At 49.2% G+C, this 19,357-nt stretch overlaps 1 protein-coding gene across 2 annotated transcripts in view; it reads left to right on the plus strand.

Moving 5' to 3' along the window:
• Positions 1 to 50: 50 nt before the first annotated feature.
• The window catches only part of LOC129816733 (FHF complex subunit HOOK interacting protein 1B-like), a 39,494-nt gene continuing 20,187 nt past the window's right edge, over positions 51 to 19,357 (plus strand). The window contains exons 1-6 of one of the 2 annotated variants that reach the window (XM_055871552.1): positions 254 to 338; positions 7,057 to 7,146; positions 7,359 to 7,778; positions 10,491 to 10,721; positions 16,358 to 16,603; positions 16,817 to 16,984. In XM_055871552.1, coding sequence (XP_055727527.1) covers positions 7,123 to 7,146; positions 7,359 to 7,778; positions 10,491 to 10,721; positions 16,358 to 16,603; positions 16,817 to 16,984 — 1,089 coding nt within the window. In that variant the 5' untranslated portion in view covers positions 254 to 338; positions 7,057 to 7,122. Of the gene's footprint in view, positions 339 to 7,056; positions 7,147 to 7,358; positions 7,779 to 10,490; positions 10,722 to 16,357; positions 16,604 to 16,816; positions 16,985 to 19,357 lie in introns of both variants that reach the window. The other variant, XM_055871551.1, reaches the window with a different exon arrangement.

Genomic DNA, 19,357 nt, shown 5'->3' on the forward strand with positions numbered 1-19,357 from the left:
ACCCCCCCCCCCTTCCTCCTCCTTTCCTGACCCCCCCCCTTCCTCCTCCTTTCCTGACCCCCCCCCCTTCCTCCTCCTCCTTTCCTGACCCTCCTCTCCTGAACCCTCTCTCAACCCCTTCCTTCTCTCCTACCCTGTAGTTCATGTGCCAGGGCCTCTCTCCCCCTCTTTTCTGAACCCTGATCTCATCCTTGACCCCTTTGGTCAGGATGAGCTGGCTGAGCCGGCTGACCCCTCGAGGTCCGGGGGGCAGGTCCAGTAGGAACGTGGCTCCCTCCAGTCCCTGTACTGCTGACCCAGAGACCTGCCTCATGGTGTTTGAGAATCACTGGAGACAGGTGAGACTTCGAACACTCAAATCTGTACTAATTTATGGACTGGTTTAGACCTGGGATACCAGATGGGTGCAATTTTAATTATCAGTTAGAACAGAAAACCAGCATTAGTCTGGACTTCCAGGGTAGGATTTGAATACCCCTGCTCTAGCTACAGTATATCTACATCTCTGTATATGCATCTCAGGGCAAGAGGCATCAGTACAGTCCCTGGTTCGAATCCAGGCGGTATCACATCCGTCCGTGATTGGAAGTCCTATAGGGCGGCGCAATTGTCCCAGTGTTGTTCTGGTTGGCCCCGGGGTAGGCCGTCATCGAAAATAAGAATTTGTTCTTAACTGACTTGTCTAGTTAAATGAAAGTTGAATAAAGGTTAAATAAAAGTTCAATTAAAGAAATGTAATTAAAATCCACCTACACATAGTCTAAACACAAGACGCGTTCGAACGCACGTTGCCAAGACGCATTCACGCCGCGTTGCCGAGACGCGTTCGAGCGCACGTTACCGAGACGCGTTCGAGCGCCGTTCACGTATGACTAAGTCACTTTGGATAGAAGCTTCTGCTAAATGACAAACACACGACATGACGTACACCTGCTCGTTGAACACCTCATTCCAAAATCATGGGATTTAATATGGAGTTGGTTCCCCCTTTGCTGCTATAACAGCTTCCACTTGATGTTGGCACATTTGCTGCAGGGACTTGCTTCCATTCAGCCATGAGCATTAGTAAGGTCGGGCACTGATGTTTTCGGCGATTAGGCCTGGCTCGCAGTTGGCGTACCAATTCATCCCAAAGGTGTTCGATAGGGTTGAGGTCAGGGCTCTGCTGGCCACTCAAGTTCTTCCACACCGATCTTGACAAACTATTTCTGTATAAACTTCGCTTTGTGCACGGGGGCATTGTCACGCTGAAACAGGAAAGGACCTTTCCCAAACTCTTGCCACAAAGTCTAGAATGTCATTGTAAGCTGTAGCGTTAAGATTTCCCTTCACTGGATCTAAGGGGCCTGAACCATGAAAACAGCCCCAGACCAGTTTTCCTCCACCAAACTTTACAGTTGGCACTATGCATTGGGGGAGGTAGCGTTCTCCTGGCATCCGTCAAACCCAGATTTGTCCGTCGGACTACCAGATGGTAAAGTGTGATTCATTACTCCAGAGAGTGCGTTTCCACTGCTACAGAGTCCAATGGTGGCGAGCTTTACACCACTCGAGCCAATGCTTGGCATTGCGCATGATCATCTTAGGGTTGTGTGCGGTTCCTCTGCCATGGAAACCCATTTCATGAAGTTCCTGAAGCACAGTTCTTGTGCTGACGTTGCAGTTTGTGAACTTTAGTAGTGAGTGTTGCAACTGAGGACAGAGGATTTTTTTCTCGCTACACGCTGGAGCACTTGGCCTTCCAGTTCTGTGAGCTTGTACGGCCTACCACTTAGCGGCTGAGTCGTTGTTGCTCCTCAACGTTTCTATTTCACAACAACAGCCCTTACAGTTGACCGGGGCAGCTCTAGCCTCGCAGAAATATGACAACCTGACTTGTTGGAAAGGTGGCATCTTATGACAGTGCCACTTTGAAAGTCACTGAGCTCTTCAGTACAGGCCATTCTACGGCCAATGTTTGTCTATGGAGATTGCATGGCTGTGTGCTCAATTTTATACACCTGTCAGCAACGGGTGTGGCTGAAATAGCCAGATCCAGTTATTTTGAAGGGGTGTCCTCAGACTTTTGTGTATACATAGTGTATATTGATAGATACACATTTGAAATCTGCCAACAGGAAGCTCTTACATCATAATGCGACACTCTGCCTGCCAGACAGCCTGTACAGGAAGTAATAAGGCTACGGTTGACCCTGTCAAAGCTGTTGCTCTCTCCTCTCTCTGCCTCTCTCTCTCATTAACTCTGCTCTCTCTCCCCTCTCTCTGCCTCTCTCTCTCATTAACTGTTCTCTCTTTCTCCCCTCTCCCAGCGCTGAGCTGACTAGGGCTTTTAGCTTAATGTGTGTAGGGGGAGGGTTATTATGTGTATGGAGAGTGGATGCACTTTCCATGTCTTTCAGCCTTTATTGTATGTGGGGATCAGTTGAAGTGCCTGGATAGTGTGTGTGCCTGCCTGTCAAGGCTGGACCAGTCTGTCAACCGTTATCAGCTCCCATCAGTAGAGTATTGATCATCCCTTTTAGTCTTTAACTGCCGGTCACGTCATGCCAACAGAGGCTATTTTGTTACCAGCAGAAGCAGCATCTCAAGGTCTCTACTGGCCCGTCACTGTCGGCGTCTCGAGGTCTCTACTGACCCGTCACTGTCGGCGTCTCGAGGTCTCTACCGACCCGTCACTGTCGGCGTCTCGAGGTCTCTACCGACCCGCCACTGTCGGCGTCTCGAGGTCTCTACCGACCCGTCACTGTCGGCGTCTCGAGGTCTCTACCGACCCGTCACTGTCGGCGTCTCGAGGTCTCTACCGACCCGTCACTGTCGGCGTCTCGAGGTCTCTACCGACCCGTCACTGTCGGCGTCTCGAGGTCTCTACCGACCCGTCACTGTCGGCGTCTCGAGGTCTCTACCGACCCGTCACTGTCGGCGTCTCGAGGTCTCTACCGACCCGTCACTGTCGGCGTCTCGAGGTCTCTACCGACCCGTCACTGTCGGCGTCTCGAGGTCTCTACCGACCCGTCACTGTCGGCGTCTCGAGGTCTCTACCGACCCGTCACTGTCGGCGTCTCGAGGTCTCTACCGACCCGTCACTGTCGGCGTCTCGAGGTCTCTACCGACCCGTCACTGTCGGCGTCTCGAGGTCTCTACCGACCCGTCACTGTCGGCGTCTCGAGGTCTCTACCGACCCGTCTCTGTCGGTCGTCTCGAGGTCTCTACCGACCCGTCACTGTCGGCGTCTCGAGGCCTCTACCGACCCGTCACTGTCGGCGTCTCGAGGCCTCTACCGACCCGTCACTGTCGGCGTCTCGAGGCCTCTACCGACCCGTCACTGTCGGCGTCTCGAGGCCTCTACCGACCCGTCACTGTCGGCGTCTCGAGGCCTCTACCGACCCGTCACTGTCGGCGTCTCGAGGCCTCTACCGACCCGTCGGCGTCTCGAGGCCTCTACCGACCCGTCGGCGTCTCGAGGCCTCTACCGACCCGTCGGCGTCTCGAGGTCTCTACCGACCCGTCGGCGTCTCGAGGTCTCTACCGACCCGTCGGCGTCTCGAGGTCTCTACCGACCCGTCGGCGTCTCGAGGTCTCTACCGACCCGTCGGCGTCTCGAGGTCTCTACCGACCCGTCGGCGTCTCGAGGTCTCTACCGACCCGTCATCACTGAGGGAATATGATTTATTTGGGTAAAAACACATGCAGCAGGATGTACATTGTATTTCCAGAGGATAAAAGATAAAATGACTTGGCCTCTGGTGTCCAGGTGGTATTTATAATTTATTTGCAGATGATCAGATCAAGGAACATCTCAGAAACCACATAAATATATATATAATATAAACCTTCCAATCCTCTGAGGTGTGAATTGCGATCTCCAAATGTAACGCCCTGGAACGCGCCCCACCCTCTGTGCTGCAGCATCAGATTAGAAGGGTGGCTTTCCACTGAGGACAGCAGTCTACTGTAATACCGCCAGGCCCAAGACCATAGGCACGCAACACACTGGCTGTGTGCCAAATGGCACCCTACTCTCTCTATAGTGGCCTACTTTTGATCAGAGGCCTATGGTCTAAAGTATAGGGAATATAAGTATATAGGGAATAGGGTGCCATTTGTGATGCAGACCTCTAGAGGGCAGAGCAACCCGACAAAGGTTAAACTTATTTTTAAAAAAATTTATTTTTTATTTTTAAGTAAGCTTTTTTATTTAATGAGGCAAGTCGGTTAAGAACAAATCATTATTTATATTGACAGCCTACCCCGGCCAAACCCGGTTGACGCTGGGCCAATTGTGCGCCGCCCTATGGGACTCCCAATCATGGCCGGTTGTGATACGGCCTGGAATCGAACCAGGGTCTGTAGTGATGCCTCAAGCACTGAGATGCAGTGCCTTAGACAGCCGCGCCACTCAGGAGCCCCTATATATCTGTCCTGTTTCACTGCTTATACAAGTGGGTAACCTGTACGACTGTGCGATCAAAATATGTGTTTAGCATATCCCGAATCTCCCTCAGTCACCTTATGTGAGTGGGTTCACGGCCAGGGATCAGCCATTATTGATGGTGACCCTGTAGCAATTAGGGTAGCTCTGTAGTTAGTTAATGTTAGCATAGAGGTAGCTCTATAGGTAGTTAATGTTAGCATAGAGGGAGCTCTGTAGTTAGTTAATGTTAGCATAGAGGTAGCTCTATAGGTAGTTAATGTTAGCATAGAGGTAGCACTTCCATGCTAGTGATAATCATCACGTTCTCTGCTGCTGGCTGTTTTGACACTTTTTAGAAGCCACATTAATTGTAGGTATAGCAAGTTCTTACAGACAGTGGACGTTCTCAGGGATGAAATGTGCCCCGCAGATTGACCAGGAGACACCCAATTTGCCCGCCTCATTTTCACAAATGATTTGTCTTGCTTTATATACGTTTTTAATTTATCGCGTGACGCTGCCCACAAAGCGTTGTGTGGGAGTTAGAGCTGATTTGGAGATCGTCAAACCCAATTTGTAGAACAACGTTACAATATTATAACAATGAATTTAAGAGTTTGTTATTAGGGAATGTTTTCTTGGAGTGCTCGAAGCTACTATTATATGTGTGGCTGGCATTAAGAAATAGTTGTGACAATGACTTTTAACACCAGAAGGAAGTTTCCCCCCCCCTACTAACCCTCCAACACCACATCCAGAAACACCTGGACCGACCAGGACCGACCCTGCATAGCTTGTGACAAACCAGCAGTGGGATGCAGGGTGCTATGTTGCTTTATTAAATGTGCCGGGGGAAAAATACAGACAGAGGTGTTTGAGCACAATCATGTTATTATTGAAAATGTTTAAATGAAAAACCTATTTATTTAGTAATTTTTTTTATTTTTTTGCACATTTCAAAATGATTTCCTTTTTGTAATACACTGCTCAAAAAAATAAAGGGAACACTTAAACAACACAATGTAACTCCAAGTCAATCACACTTCTGTGAAATCAAACTGTCCACTTAGGAAGCAACACTGATTGACAATAAATTTCACATGCTGTTGTGCAAATGGAATAGACAAAAGGTGGAATTTATAGGCAATTAGCAAGACACCCCCCAAAACAGGAGTGATTCTGCAGGTGGTGACCACAGACCACTTCTCAGTTCCTATGCTTCCTGGCTGATGTTTTGGTCACTTTTGAATGCTGGCGGTGCTCTCACTCTAGTGGTAGCATGATACGGAGTCTACAACCCACACAAGTGTCTCAGGTAGTGCAGTTCATCCAGGATGACACATCAATGCGAGCTGTGGCAAAAAGGTTTGCTGTGTCTGTCAGCGTAGTGTCCAGAGCATGGAGACGCTACCAGGAGACAGGCCAGTACATCAGGAGACGTGGAGGAGGCCGTAGGAGGGCAACAACCAAGCAGCAGGACCGCTACCTCCGCCTTTGTGCAAGGAGGTGCACTGCCAGAGCCCTGCAAAATGACCTCCAGCAGGCCACAAATGTGCATGTGTCAGCATATGGTCTCACAAGGGGTCTGAGGATCTCATCTCGGTACCTATTGGCAGTCAGGCTACCTCTGGCGAGCACATGGAGGGCTGTGCGGCCCCACAAAGAAATGCCACCCCACACCATGACTGACCCATCGCCAAACCGGTCATGCTGGAGGATGTTGCAGGTAGCAGAACGTTCTCCACGGCGTCTCCAGACTCTGTCACGTCTGTCACGTGCTCATGTGCTCAGTGTGAACCTGCTTTCATCTGTGAAGAGCACAGGGCGCCAGTGGCGAATTTGCCAATCTTGGTGTTCTCTGGCAAATGCCAAACGTCCTGCACGGTGTTGGGCTGTAAGCACAACCCCCAACTGTGGACGTCGGGCCCTCATACCACCCTCATGGATTCTGTTTCTGACCGTTTGAGCAGACACATGCACATTTGTGGCCTGCTGGAGGTCATTTTGCAGGGCTCTGGCAGTGCTCCACCTGCTCCTCCTTGCACAAAGGCGGAGGTAGCGGTCCTGCTGCTGGGTTGTTGCCCTCCTACGGCCTCCTCCACGTCTCCTGATGTACTGGCCTGTCTCCTGTTAGCGCCTCCATGCTCTGGACACTACGCTGACAGACACAGCAAACCTTTTTGCCACAGCTCGCATTGATGTGTCATTCTGGATGAACTGCACTACCTGAGACACTTGTGTGGGTTGTAGACTCCGTATCATGCTACCACTAGAGTGAGAGCACCGCCAGCATTCAAAAGTGACCAAAACATCAGCCAGGAAGCATAGGAACTGAGAAGTGGTGTGTGGTCACCACCTGCAGAATCACTCCTGTTTTGGGGGGTGTCTTGCTAATTGCCTATAATTTCCACCTTTTGTCTATTCCATTTGCACAACAGCATGTGAAATTTATTGTCAATCAGTGTTGCTTCCTAAGTGGACAGTTTGATTTCACAGAAGTGTGATTGACTTGGAGTTACATTGTGTTGTTTAAGTGTTCCCTTTATTTTTTTGAGCAGTGTATATATTTTTTGCTCCATTTGGGTTTACGTTTTTGCTTTCAATATCATCATTTTTAATACTAAGAATTTTGTTCTCGACTTCAGAAGTTTTGCTTGATCTTAATGGCACCAAAGTAACTCAATACGAGCTTCCTGCTAAGCAGCACATCAATGAGTCAACAACAGACGCTCATGGTAACTCAATCTCACACACTTGGGGTTTCACACACACAACACTGTGTGTTTTGTCAATTAGATTTTTTGTTGTTGTAAATTTCACTATGTGAACAAGTCTCAGAAGTTGATTGGTTGATGCCCAATGCAGGTACTAATTTGTGATGCATGTGACATCCAGCCAACTCACAGGACACTGAGGATAAAAAAACATCTCTCTCCCTCCTCTACAGGTGTCCTGGGTGCTGGAACAGCGGGATCCGTCAAGCTCTAGTGATGACCTCACCGCGGTGCGGAACCACACCGACCAGATGCTGTGCCTCTTGGCCGAGGAGCGACCGGGGGAGTGTGAGGGACCCTCCGGGGCGGTAACGTCCGGTAACGTCCCCCCCATTGGCCCCATCCTGGACCTGGTGGTGTCTGAGAACGTCCTGGAGCGTGTGGTGCAGTGGCACCTGAGGCGCGGCCTGGACCCCGACAGCCAGGGGGCGCTACTCAAGCTGTTTGAGATGCTGATAGGCCAGTCTCAGCAGCCCTTGCTCCAACACAAGGCGGTGCTGCAACCTCTACTGGGTCTGCTGGGGGCCTGTGCTGAGCCCCAGCTGGGCTGCCCTCCCCCTCTGGAGAACAGCCTCGTGCTGCTGCTCAACCAGGTGGGTGGAACAGATTGGTTGATTGTTATTGGGGGAAAAGATGCTCTGAGCACAACTCAGAGGATAACACCTGAAAGCAATTCCACTTGTTTCCAACGTGGTCCCTGATGGAATACACAGAAGGCAGACAAAAGAAAATTAAAAACAGTGCAAAGGAAAATAAACATTGTGGCTCAATGGAGGCGTGGCTGACATGAGATGGTTGGAGGCGTGGGTGGCATGAGATGGTTGTAGGCGTGGGTGGCATGAGATGGTTGGAGGCGTGGGTGGCATGAGATGGTTGGAGGCGTGGGTGGCATGAGATGGTTGGAGGCGTGGGTGGCATGAGATGGTTGGAGGCGTGGGTGGCATGAGATGGTTGTAGGCGTGGGTGGCATGAGATGGTTGGAGGCGTGGGTGGCATGAGATGGTTGGAGGCGTGGGTGGCATGAGATGGTTGGAGGCTTGGGTGGCATGAGATGGTTGGAGGCTTGGGTGGCATGAGATGGTTGGAGGCGTGGGTGGCATGAGATGGTTGGAGGCGTGGGTGGCATGAGATGGTTGGAGGCGTGGGTGGCATGAGATGGTTGGAGGCGTGGGTGGCATGAGATGGTTGGAGGCGTGGCTGACATGAGATGGTTGGAGGCGTGGCTGACATGAGATGGTTGGAGGCGTGGTTGACATGAGATGGGTGACATGAGATGGTTGGAGGCGTGGCTGGCGTGAGATGGTTGGAGGCGTGGCTGGCGTGAGATGGTTGGAGGCGTGGCTGGCGTGAGATGGTTGGATGCGTGGCTGGCGTGAGATGGTTGGAGGCGTGGCTGGCGTGAGATGGTTGGAGGCGTGGCTGGCGTGAGATGGTTGGAGGCGTGGCTGGCGTGAGATGGTTGGAGGCGTGGCTGGCGTGAGATGGTTGGAGGCGTGGCTGACGTGAGATGGTTGGAGGCGTGGCTGACGTGAGATGGTTGGAGGCGTGGCTGACGTGAGATGGTTGGAGGCGTGGCTGGCGTGAGATGGTTGGAGGCGTGGCTGACGTGAGATGGTTGGAGGCGTGGCTGACGTGAGATGGTTGGAGGCGTGGCTGACGTGAGATGGTTGGAGGCGTGGCTGACGTGAGATGGTTGGAGGCGTGGCTGACGTGAGATGGTTGGAGGCGTGGCTGACGTGAGATGGTTGGAGGCGTGGCTGACGTGAGATGGTTGGAGGCGTGGCTGACGTGAGATGGTTGGAGGCGTGGCTGACGTGAGATGGTTGGAGGCGTGGCTGACGTGAGATGGTTGGAGGCGTGGCTGACGTGAGATGGTTGGAGGCGTGGCTGACGTGAGATGGTTGGAGGCGTGGCTGACGTGAGATGGTTGGAGGCGTGGCTGACGTGAGATGGTTGGAGGCGTGGCTGACGTGAGATGGTTGGAGGCGTGGCTGACGTGAGATGGTTGGAGGCGTGGCTGACGTGAGATGGTTGGAGGCGTGGCTGACGTGAGATGGTTGGAGGCGTGGCTGACGTGAGATGGTTGGAGGCTTGGGTGGCGTGAGATGGTTGGAGGCTTGGGTGGCGTGAGATGGTTGGAGGCGTGGGTGGCGTGAGATGGTTGGAGGCGTGGCTGACGTGAGATGGTTGGAGGCGTGGCTGACGTGAGATGGTTGGAGGCGTGGTTGACGTGAGATGGGTGACGTGAGATGGTTGGAGGCGTGGCTGGCGTGAGATGGTTGGAGGCGTGGCTGGCGTGAGATGGTTGGAGGCGTGGCTGGCGTGAGATGGTTGGAGGCGTGGCTGGCGTGAGATGGTTGGAGGCGTGGCTGGCGTGAGATGGTTGGAGGCGTGGCTGGCGTGAGATGGTTGGAGGCGTGGCTGGCGTGAGATGGTTGGAGGCGTGGCTGGCGTGAGATGGTTGGAGGCGTGGCTGGCGTGAGATGGTTGGAGGCGTGGCTGACGTGAGATGGTTGGAGGCGTGGCTGGCGTGAGATGGTTGGAGGCGTGGCTGGCGTGAGATGGTTGGAGGCGTGGCTGGCGTGAGGTGGTTGGAGGCGTGGCTGGCGTGAGGTGGTTGGAGGCGTGGCTGGCGTGAGGTGGTTGGAGGCGTGGCTGGCGTGAGGTGGTTGGAGGCGTGGCTGGTGTGAGGTGGTTGGAGGCGTGGCTGGCGTGAGGTGGTTGGAGGCGTGGCTGGCGTGAGGTGGTTGGAGGCGTGGCTGGCGTGAGGTGGTTGGAGGCGTGGCTGGCGTGAGGTGGTTGGAGGCGTGGCTGGCGTGAGGTGGTTGGAGGCGTGGCTGGCGTGAGGTGGTTGGAGGCGTGGCTGGCGTGAGGTGGTTGGAGGCGTGGCTGGCGTGAGGTGGTTGGAGGCGTGGCTATCGTGAGGTGGTTGGAGGCGTGGCTATCGTGAGGTGGTTGGAGGCGTGGCTGACATGAGATGGTTGGAGGCGTGGCTGACATGAGATGGTTGGTGGCGTGGCTGACATGAGATGGTTGGTGGCATGAGATGGTTGGGTGGCATGAGGCGTGGGTGGCATGAGGTGGTTGCAGGTGTGGGTGGCATGAGGTGGTTGGAGGCGTGGGTGACATGAGATGGTTGGAGGCGTGGGTGGCATGAGGTTGTTGCAGGCGTGGGTGGCTACTGTTGAGCTGTTAAACCTTTTGTAATTCATATAATGTTAGCCCTTTTCATTGTTTCACGTCGTTTTGTGTGTGTTTTATGTTTCACGAAAATAAAAAATATATTGTGATCTCAACATCACCAGATCTGTGTGTCGATGGCGCGTGCTCCTGCTGTGTTGGAGCTGTTGTTCAGGACGGCCCCGGTGCAACACGGTCCTACCAACCTGCTCATCTTCTCCCTGCTGGTTCCCTTCATCCACCGTGACGGAGCCATCGGACAGCAGGCCCGCGACGCCCTCCTCCTCGTCATGGCAACCTCCGCCAGCAACCAGGGAGTGGCACGCTACATTGCAGAGAACTCCTACTTCTGCCCGGTGAGGGATTTATTTAATGTATTTATATTTAACTTTTATTTAGGCAGTAGTCCCATTGAGACCAAGGTCTCTTTTTCAAGGGAGCCCTGCATTACAACAGCAGAAAGCAATTACACGTGAAAAGTTAGACACAAACTGAACTAATGGGGGTAAGGGTGGTATGGGACATGGCTCTTTCTGTTCTTTCGCTGTTGGTGTGAAGAATACCTTAGTTCTGGATTATCCTGATTTCAGTGTGACAGAATTATCAGGAAAACCCATAGCAAGAACAAATACGTTAACATGTTTTAACTAGGGATGCACGATCTATCGGTGAACATATCGGAATCGGACGAAATTAGCTAAAAATGCCAACGTCGATATCGGCCCGATGTCTAGTTTAACGGCGATGTGGAAAAACCGGGGTGTCAAAGTTGGCGTGCATACCTATATAACGTAGGTAACATGACGTAAATGAAGCCACGTAAAAAATGTTGCGCTACACCTGCAACACAGCATTCCTAAACTAGCCCACAATGTCTGCTGTGTGGATCGAGCAGACAACAAGTCCAGCAGTAATGTCTGCTGTGTGGATCGAGCAGACAACAAGTCCAGCAGCAATGTCTGCTGTGTGGATCGAGGTTGGCTCTGTAATGACTGGTTAGGGTCTGTAATGGCTGGTTAGGGTTGCTGTGTGGATGTGTGGTCTGCTGTGTGGATCGAGCAGTCAACAAGTCCAGCAGTCATTTGAAAGAGTCAGAACATTTCAGCGAGACAACTCAAAGGTGAAATCCGCTAATGCCAAGATAATGGGAATTCATTACCCTCGACAATCAACCGTTCTCTGTCGTGGGTGATGTCGGCTTTCGCCAACTGGTTGATCACCGTTACACACTACCAAGTGCGCTATTTTTCAGATGTTGCCCTACCGGAGATACACAGTAATAGCGTAACTGCTATTAGTTTCAACGACATACTATGGAACGCCGTTTGGGTCTTTGCGTGTCAAAAAAGATACAGTAGCACTGTCAAAGATGTACAAAAAATAGTCTGCAAACACCGCCCACGACTTCACTAACAAAGTGCTTACATGTTTAAACCCATGATTCAGTATTGCCTCCACTAACTTTCTCTCTGTGGGTTTGTGGACTGCTTGTATCTCACTAAGGATCTGGAACGACTGTCTGTTTCCCCCCTGGCGGACACATGTTGATCCCCCGGTGATGATGATGATGATGATGATGATGATGGTGTATCTAGTGTATTTAGACTTTTAAACCAATACCAGGTTTTAGTATCACAATACTCAATACCGAAACGATACCATGACAAAAGACAGCGGGAAACAAAGAAAGCTTTTCAAGGATATATATATATTATATATATATACACTGCTCAAAAAAATAAAGGGAACACTAAAATAACACATCCTAGATCTGAATGAATGAAATATTCTTATTAAATACTTTTTTCTTTATATAGTTGAATGTGCTGACAACAAAATCACACAAAAATTATCAATGGAAATCAAATGTATTAACCCATGGAGGTCTGGATTTGGAGTCACACTCAAAATGAAAGTGGAAAACCACACTACAGGCTGATCCAACTTTGATGTAGTGTCCTTAGAACAAGTCAAAATGAGGCTCAGTAGTGTGTGTGGCCTCCACGTGCCTGTTTGACCTCCCTACAACGCCTGGGCATGCTCCTGATGAGGTGGCGGATGGTCTCCTGAGGGATCTCCTCCCAGAGCTGGACTAAAGCATCCGCCAACTCCTGGACAGTCTGTGGTGCAACGTGGCGTTGGTGGATGGAGCGAGACATGATGTCCCGGATGTGCTCAATTGGATTCAGGTCTGGGGAACGGGCGGGCCAGTCCATAGCATCAATGCCTTCCTCTTGCAGGAACTGCTGACACACTCCAGACACGAGGTCTAGCATTGTTTTGCATTAGGAGGAACCCAGGGCCAACCGCACCAGCATATGGTCTCACAAGGGGTCTGAGGATCTCATCTCGGTACCTAATGGCAGTCAGGCTACCTCTGGCGAGCACATGGAGGGCTGTGCGGACCCCCAAAGAAATGCCACCCCACACCATGACTGACCCACCGCCAAACCGGTCATGCTGGAGGATGTTGCAGGCAGCAGAACGTTCTCCACGGCGTCTCCAGACTCTGTCACATGTGCTCAGTGTGAACCTGCTTTCGTCTGTGAAGAGCACAGGGCGCCAGTGGCGAATTTGCCAATCTTGGTGTTCTCTGGCAAATGCCAAACGTCCTGCACGGTGTTGGGCTGTAAGCACAACCCCCACCTGTGAACGTCGGGCCCTCATACCACCCTCATGGAGTCTGTTTCTGACCGTTTGAGCAGACACATGCACATTTGTGGCCTGCTGGAGGTCATTTTGCAGGGCTCTGGCAGTGCTCCTCCTTGCACAAAGGCGGAGGTAGCGGTCCTGCTGCTGGGTTGTTGCCCTCCTACGGCCTCCTCCACGTCTCCTGATGTACTGGCCTGTCTCCTGGTAGCGTCTCCATGCTCTGGACACTACGCTGACAGACACAGCAAACTTTTTTGCCACAGCTCGCATTGATGTGCCATCCTGGATGAGCTGCACTACCTGATCCACTTGTGCGGGTTGTAGACTCTCTCATGCTACCACTAGAGTGAAAGCACCGCCAGCATTCAAAAGTGACCAAAACATCAGCCAGGAAGCATAGGAACTGAGAAGTGGTCTGTGGTCACCACCTGCAGAACCACTCCTTTATTGGGGGTGTCTTGCTAATTGCCTATAATTTCCACCTTTTGTCTATTCCATCTGCACAACAGCATGTGAAATTTATTGTCAATCAGTGTTGCTTCCTAAGTGGACAGTTTGATTTCACAGAAGTGTGATTGACTTGGAGTTACATTGTGTTGTTTAAGTGTTCCCTTTATTTTTTTGAGCAGTGTATATATAAAATTCGGGAATGTATTCTTTTTAAAGGACCACGTAGACATTTAGGAGCACAATGAAAGTTTGAGTTGTTTCAATGATGGTGATAATAAAGGACCAAAAGACCATGAATAAATGTTTTTGGAGTGTTCCATGCTCAATCAAGTACACTCAAATATTTGAGTCACGTAGGTGAGTCAAAAAATTTCTGCTGCCCCTTGAAAGGGTGGATGGGTAACTGGGCACTCACGTGGGTGTCTGGGGAGGGGGGGATTTAAGAGATCTCTTTGCTAGCAGTTACTTGCAATTTCAAAACGCAACCTAGTGTGTGATTTTAAAATGTAGGTAGCCATGAAACACTAGGACAAAGTCACACTTCAGTAGACTTCTGGGTTCATTTGACCCAACTTCTGTGCCTGTGTGCATCTGGAAATGAGTCTTTCGGCACTTCACTCACAGTGCACTACTCCCCGGGCACTAATGTAGAGGAAAGAGATGAGTAGGGATGGTGCCAGGTTTCCTCCAGACGTGACGCTTGGCAATCAGGCCCAAAGAGTTCATTCTTGGTTTCATCAGACCAGATAATCTTGTTTCTCATGGTCTGAGAGTCCTTTTTAAGTGCCTTTTTTTTCAACTGCAAGTGGGCTGTCGTGCCTTTTAATGAGGAGTAGGTTCTGTCTGGCCACTCTACCATAAAGGCCTGATTGGTGCAATTCTGCAAGGCTCTCCGATCTCCACAGAGGAACTCTGGAACTCTGTCAGAGTGACCATCGGGTTCTTCATGACCAAGGCTCTCCTCTCTCACAATTGTTGAGTTTGGACAGGCGGCCAGCTCTAGGAAGAGTCTTGGTGGTTCTAAACTTCTACCATTTTAAGAATGATGGAGGCCACTGTGTTCTTGGGGTGGCCTTCAATGCTGCAGAATTGCTAAATGACATAATTATTATTATTTACATTTGACATTTTAGTAATTTACTAAATCTACCTCTATGCTTATCCAGAGCGACTTATTGAGTGGATATATTGTTTTGTACTGGTTCCCCGTGGGAATCGAACTGAGTCACACGGGACCATTATTATATTGTCTATACTACAGTCAGTAGCCTAATCCATGTGAAAGCAACACAGACATGTTTGTTGGCCTGCTCCCTGCTGTTTCATTACAATATGTTTAGTCTACAAATGTTTATTGAAATAACATTTGCACAATGAGCACTTGTCTGTCAAATACGTCCTTACAGTTGCTGGTTTGCTAGCTAGCGATTTTTTTGTTGTTGTTGCCATATTAGTATAGACAGGACATTGGTCAAAACAACAGGTATCAATAACGAGCTGAAAACGATTAACCTCCGATTCCCCACTATGCAGCTTCTTTTCATTGTTGCTCATAACAACACACACTTTCCAGCCACATCGACGTGCACATCTTTTCCGTTACACTGACAGCCAACCCATCTATAATTTAATGGACATATTTTGTTAGGTTTGATACATTTTTCGTTAGGACAAATCAAGTCCGACATTTTTTTTAAGTGGGAATGAACAACTTTTAGAAGCCCTTTTTAAACCTCGAATAAACTACAAGTTTACATTTCCTGCTGTACAGGAAAATACTCATCAACAAAAGTGATGAAACGTAGATGTAGGATCTTCATTTCATCTCATTGTTTGGATTAGATTAAAGGGCAGGAAAGCATGAGTTTTCACTCACTAATGTAACAACAGTGTGGTCAAATACTTATTAGTTGTAGTCACGATCTGGTTGCCCACAAGTACATAGTTATGTTATGTTATTACATATATTTATTAAAGAATTTCTGGATATCTTCTAAACTACCCACAATGCACTATTTCTCTACTCTGTGCTACTGAGTTTGAGTGCTAGCTCAAGCTGGCTAACGTTAGCCACTAGCCATGCTAGCATGCAATTACATTCCAGACCAAGTGTTAGCGGTGATGAGCTACAATCCACCAATCTCAGGAAGTGTGATGTAAACAAGAAGCAGAAGCACCGGCAACAAGAAGCTCTGTAATGACTGGTTTAGGGTTGGCTCTGTAATGACTGGTTTAGGGTTGGCTCTGTAATGACTGGTTTAGGGTTGGCTCTGTAATGACTGGTTTAGGGTTGGCTCTGTAATGACTGGTTTAGGGTTGGCTCTGTAATGACTGGTTTAGGGTTGGCTCTAATGACTGGTTTAGGGTTGGCTTTGTAATGACTAGAGAGCTGCCCTGCAGTACACCACACTTTACATGTTTGACATTTGAGATTTTTTATTTTTTTTGTATAATTTTTCTTTTTTTGCTTGATAAACTTGGAGGGGCAAATGTAATATTTTGTAAATATTTTTGCTAAAAAAACTGACTGTAAAGAAATGCTGTCCACCGGACTGTCTGTGTTGGCTAGCTGCTCTCTAAGGGGCTGTGGCGTTATTAAACCAGTCAGGCATGACCAGATTAAACGGGGAACACATTTGCCTGTAGACACTGTCCTGAGACCTGTTTTCCAATGCATGTGTATATCTCCCAGAAAGGTAATCTTTCTACCTCCCTTAATTTGATCAGAAAATAGATCATTAATACATGGACTGTTAATATTCACCGCTGAATGTTTGTGATGTGCTGCTGATATGCCTGCTTTCCCTTATATTTGACACAGCCTTGTCAAAATGAATCTTTCGCCTCTTAATTCAGTCCTAAACATCCACTTACCTCTTCCCCCGTCCAGGTGCTGGCCACGGGCCTGAGTGCTCTCTACTCCTCCCTGCCCAGGAAGATAGAGGTACGGGGAGATGACTGGCACGCTCTGCGCAGGGAGGACTGGATGGGCGTGTCCTCCCTGGTGCTCTTCATGAACTCTCTGGAGTTCTGTAACGCTGTCATCCAGGTGGCTCACCCCCTGGTCCGCAGACAGCTGGTCGACTACGTTCACAACGGATTCCTGGTCCCTGTCATGGGACCCGCCCTACACAAGGTAGGGGGGGGGGGGGGGGGGGCTCTCTGATTGGCTAGCCTGAGCTGATTGAGTTTATTAAATAGTTAAAAGTAGTAGCTACTAGGCTGCTCCAGCCGGAGACAACGCTCAAAAACGTGATTTTTTTATTACTCTTCTCGTTAAAACATGTCATTTTGGCTGCCAGCGTCAGAATTGTTTCTTTTAATATTGAACATCTCCCCCCCCCCCCAGTCATCTGTAGATGAGATGATAGCCAGTACAGCCTACCTGGATCTGTTCCTACGCAGCGTCACGGAAACAGCTCTCCTCAAAACCTTCCTACGCTTCATCCTCATGCATCGCCATGACAACGACACCATCCTGGACACATTGCTAACTCGCATCAGCAGCAACTCAAGGGTCAGTACTATAGTATTGTGAGTGTACAGTACTGATGGTTCTCTGGGAGGGAGAAGTTGACATTTTCCAGTCATTTAGCAGACCATCTTATCTAAAGCCACTTATAGTTATAGTGTTCATCAAAAGGTAGCTAGGTGAGACAACCACATCCATATCAGTTGTCCTAAGTAAAATTTATTTTAAAAATGATGTAGGAAATGGGGACTGAAATGGGAGGGGCTTCTACACCTGCATTGCTTTGCTGTTTGGGGTTTTAGGCTGGGTTTCTGTACAGCACTTTGTGACATCGGCTGATGTAAGAAGGGCTTTATAAAATACATTTGATTTGATTGAACGCAGATATATATTGCAAGCACGTATTTGGCGTCCATCCTGTGACTCGTTCGCTCTCCACCCTGCAGCTAATGTTCTGGTGTCTGAGTCGGTTGCTCTCCTACAGCTGTCTAATGTTCTTTACGTTTCTCTCCTACAGCTGTCTAATGTTCTGTTGTTTCTCTCCTACAGCTGTCTAATGTCATGTTGTTTCTCTCCTACAGCTGTCTAATGTCATGCTGTTTCTCTCCTACAGCTGTCTAATGTTCTGCTGTTTCTCTCCTACAGCTGTCTAATGTTCTGCCGTTTCTCTCCTACAGCTGTCTGTCATGTTGTTTCTCTCCTACAGCTGTCTAATGTTCTTTACGTTTCTCTCCTACAGCTGTCTAATGTTCTCCATGTTTCTCTCCTACAGCTGTCTAATGTCATGCTGTTTCTCTCCTACAGCTGTCTAATGTTCTGCTGTTTCTCTCCTACAGCTGTCTAATGTCATGCTGTTTCTCTCCTACAGCTGTCTAATGTTCTGCTGTTTCTCTCCTACAGCTGTCTAATGGCATGCTGTTTCTCTCCTACAGCTGTCTGGCATGCTGTTTCTCTCCTACAGCTGTCTGTCATGCTGTTTCTCTCCTACAGCTGTCTGTCATGCTGTTTCTCTCCTACAGCTGTCTGTCATGCTGTTTCTCTCCTACAGCTGTCTGTCATGCTGTTTCTCTCCTACAGCTGTCTGTCATGCTGTTTCTCTCCTACAGCTGTCTAATGTTCTGCTGTTTCTCTCCTACAGCTGTCTAATGGCATGCTGTTTCTCTCCTACAGCTGTCTGTCATGCTGTTTCTCTCCTACAGCTGTCTGTCATGCTGTTTCTCTCCTACAGCTGTCTGTCATGCTGTTTCTCTCCTACAGCTGTCTGTCATGCTGTTTCTCTCCTACAGCTGTCTGTCATGCTGTTTCTCTCCTACAGCTGTCTGTCATGCTGTTTCTCTCCTACAGCTGTCTGTCATGCTGTTTCTCTCCTACAGCTGTCTGTCATGCTGTTTCTCTCCTACAGCTGTCTGTCATGCTGTTTCTCTCCTACAGCTGTCTAATGTCATGCTGTTTCTCTCCTACAGCTGTCTAATGTCATGCTGTTTCTCTCCTACAGCTGTCTAATGTCATGTTGTTTCTCTCCTACAGCTGTCTAATGTCATGCCGTTTCTCTCCTACAGCTGTCTAATGTTCTGCCGTTTCTCTCCTACAGCTGTCTAATGTCATGTTGTTTCTCTCCTACAGCTGTCTAATGTCATGCTGTTTCTCTCCTACAGCTGTCTAATGTCATGTTGTTTCTCTCCTACAGCTGTCTAATGTCATGCTGTTTCTCTCCTACAGCTGTCTAATGTCATGTTGTTTCTCTCCTACAGCTGTCTAATGGCATGCTGTTTCTCTCCTACAGCTGTCTAATGTTCTGCTGTTTCTCTCCTACAGCTGTCTAATGTTCTGCTGTTTCTCTCCTACAGCTGTCTAATGTCATGCTGTTTCTCTCCTACAGCTGTCTAATGTCATGCTGTTTCTCTCCTACAGCTGTCTAATGTTCTCCATGTTTCTCTCCTACAGCTGTCTAATGTTCTCCATGTTTCTCTCCTATAGCTGTCTAATGTTCTGCTGTTTCTCTCCTACAGCTGTCTAATGTTCTGCCGTTTCTCTCCTACAGCTGTCTAATGTTCTCCATGTTTCTCTCCTACAGCTGTCTGTCATGTTGTTTCTCTCCTACAGCTGTCTAATGTCATGTTGTTTCTCTCCTACAGCTGTCTAATGTTCTCCATGTTTCTCTCCTACAGCTGTCTAATGTCATGCTGTTTCTCTCCTACAGCTGTCTAATGTCATGTTGTTTCTCTCCTACAGCTGTCTAATGTCATGCTGTTTCTCTCCTACAGCTGTCTGTCATGTTGTTTCTCTCCTACAGCTGTCTAATGTTCTGCTGTTTCTCTCCTACAGCTGTCTAATGTCATGCTGTTTCTCTCCTGCAGCTGTCTAATGTCATGTTGTTTCTCTCCTACAGCTGTCTAATGTCATGTTGTTTCTCTCCTA

This window comes from Salvelinus fontinalis, chromosome 19, assembly GCF_029448725.1.
Source record: "Salvelinus fontinalis isolate EN_2023a chromosome 19, ASM2944872v1, whole genome shotgun sequence".
NCBI lineage: Eukaryota > Metazoa > Chordata > Actinopteri > Salmoniformes > Salmonidae > Salvelinus > Salvelinus fontinalis.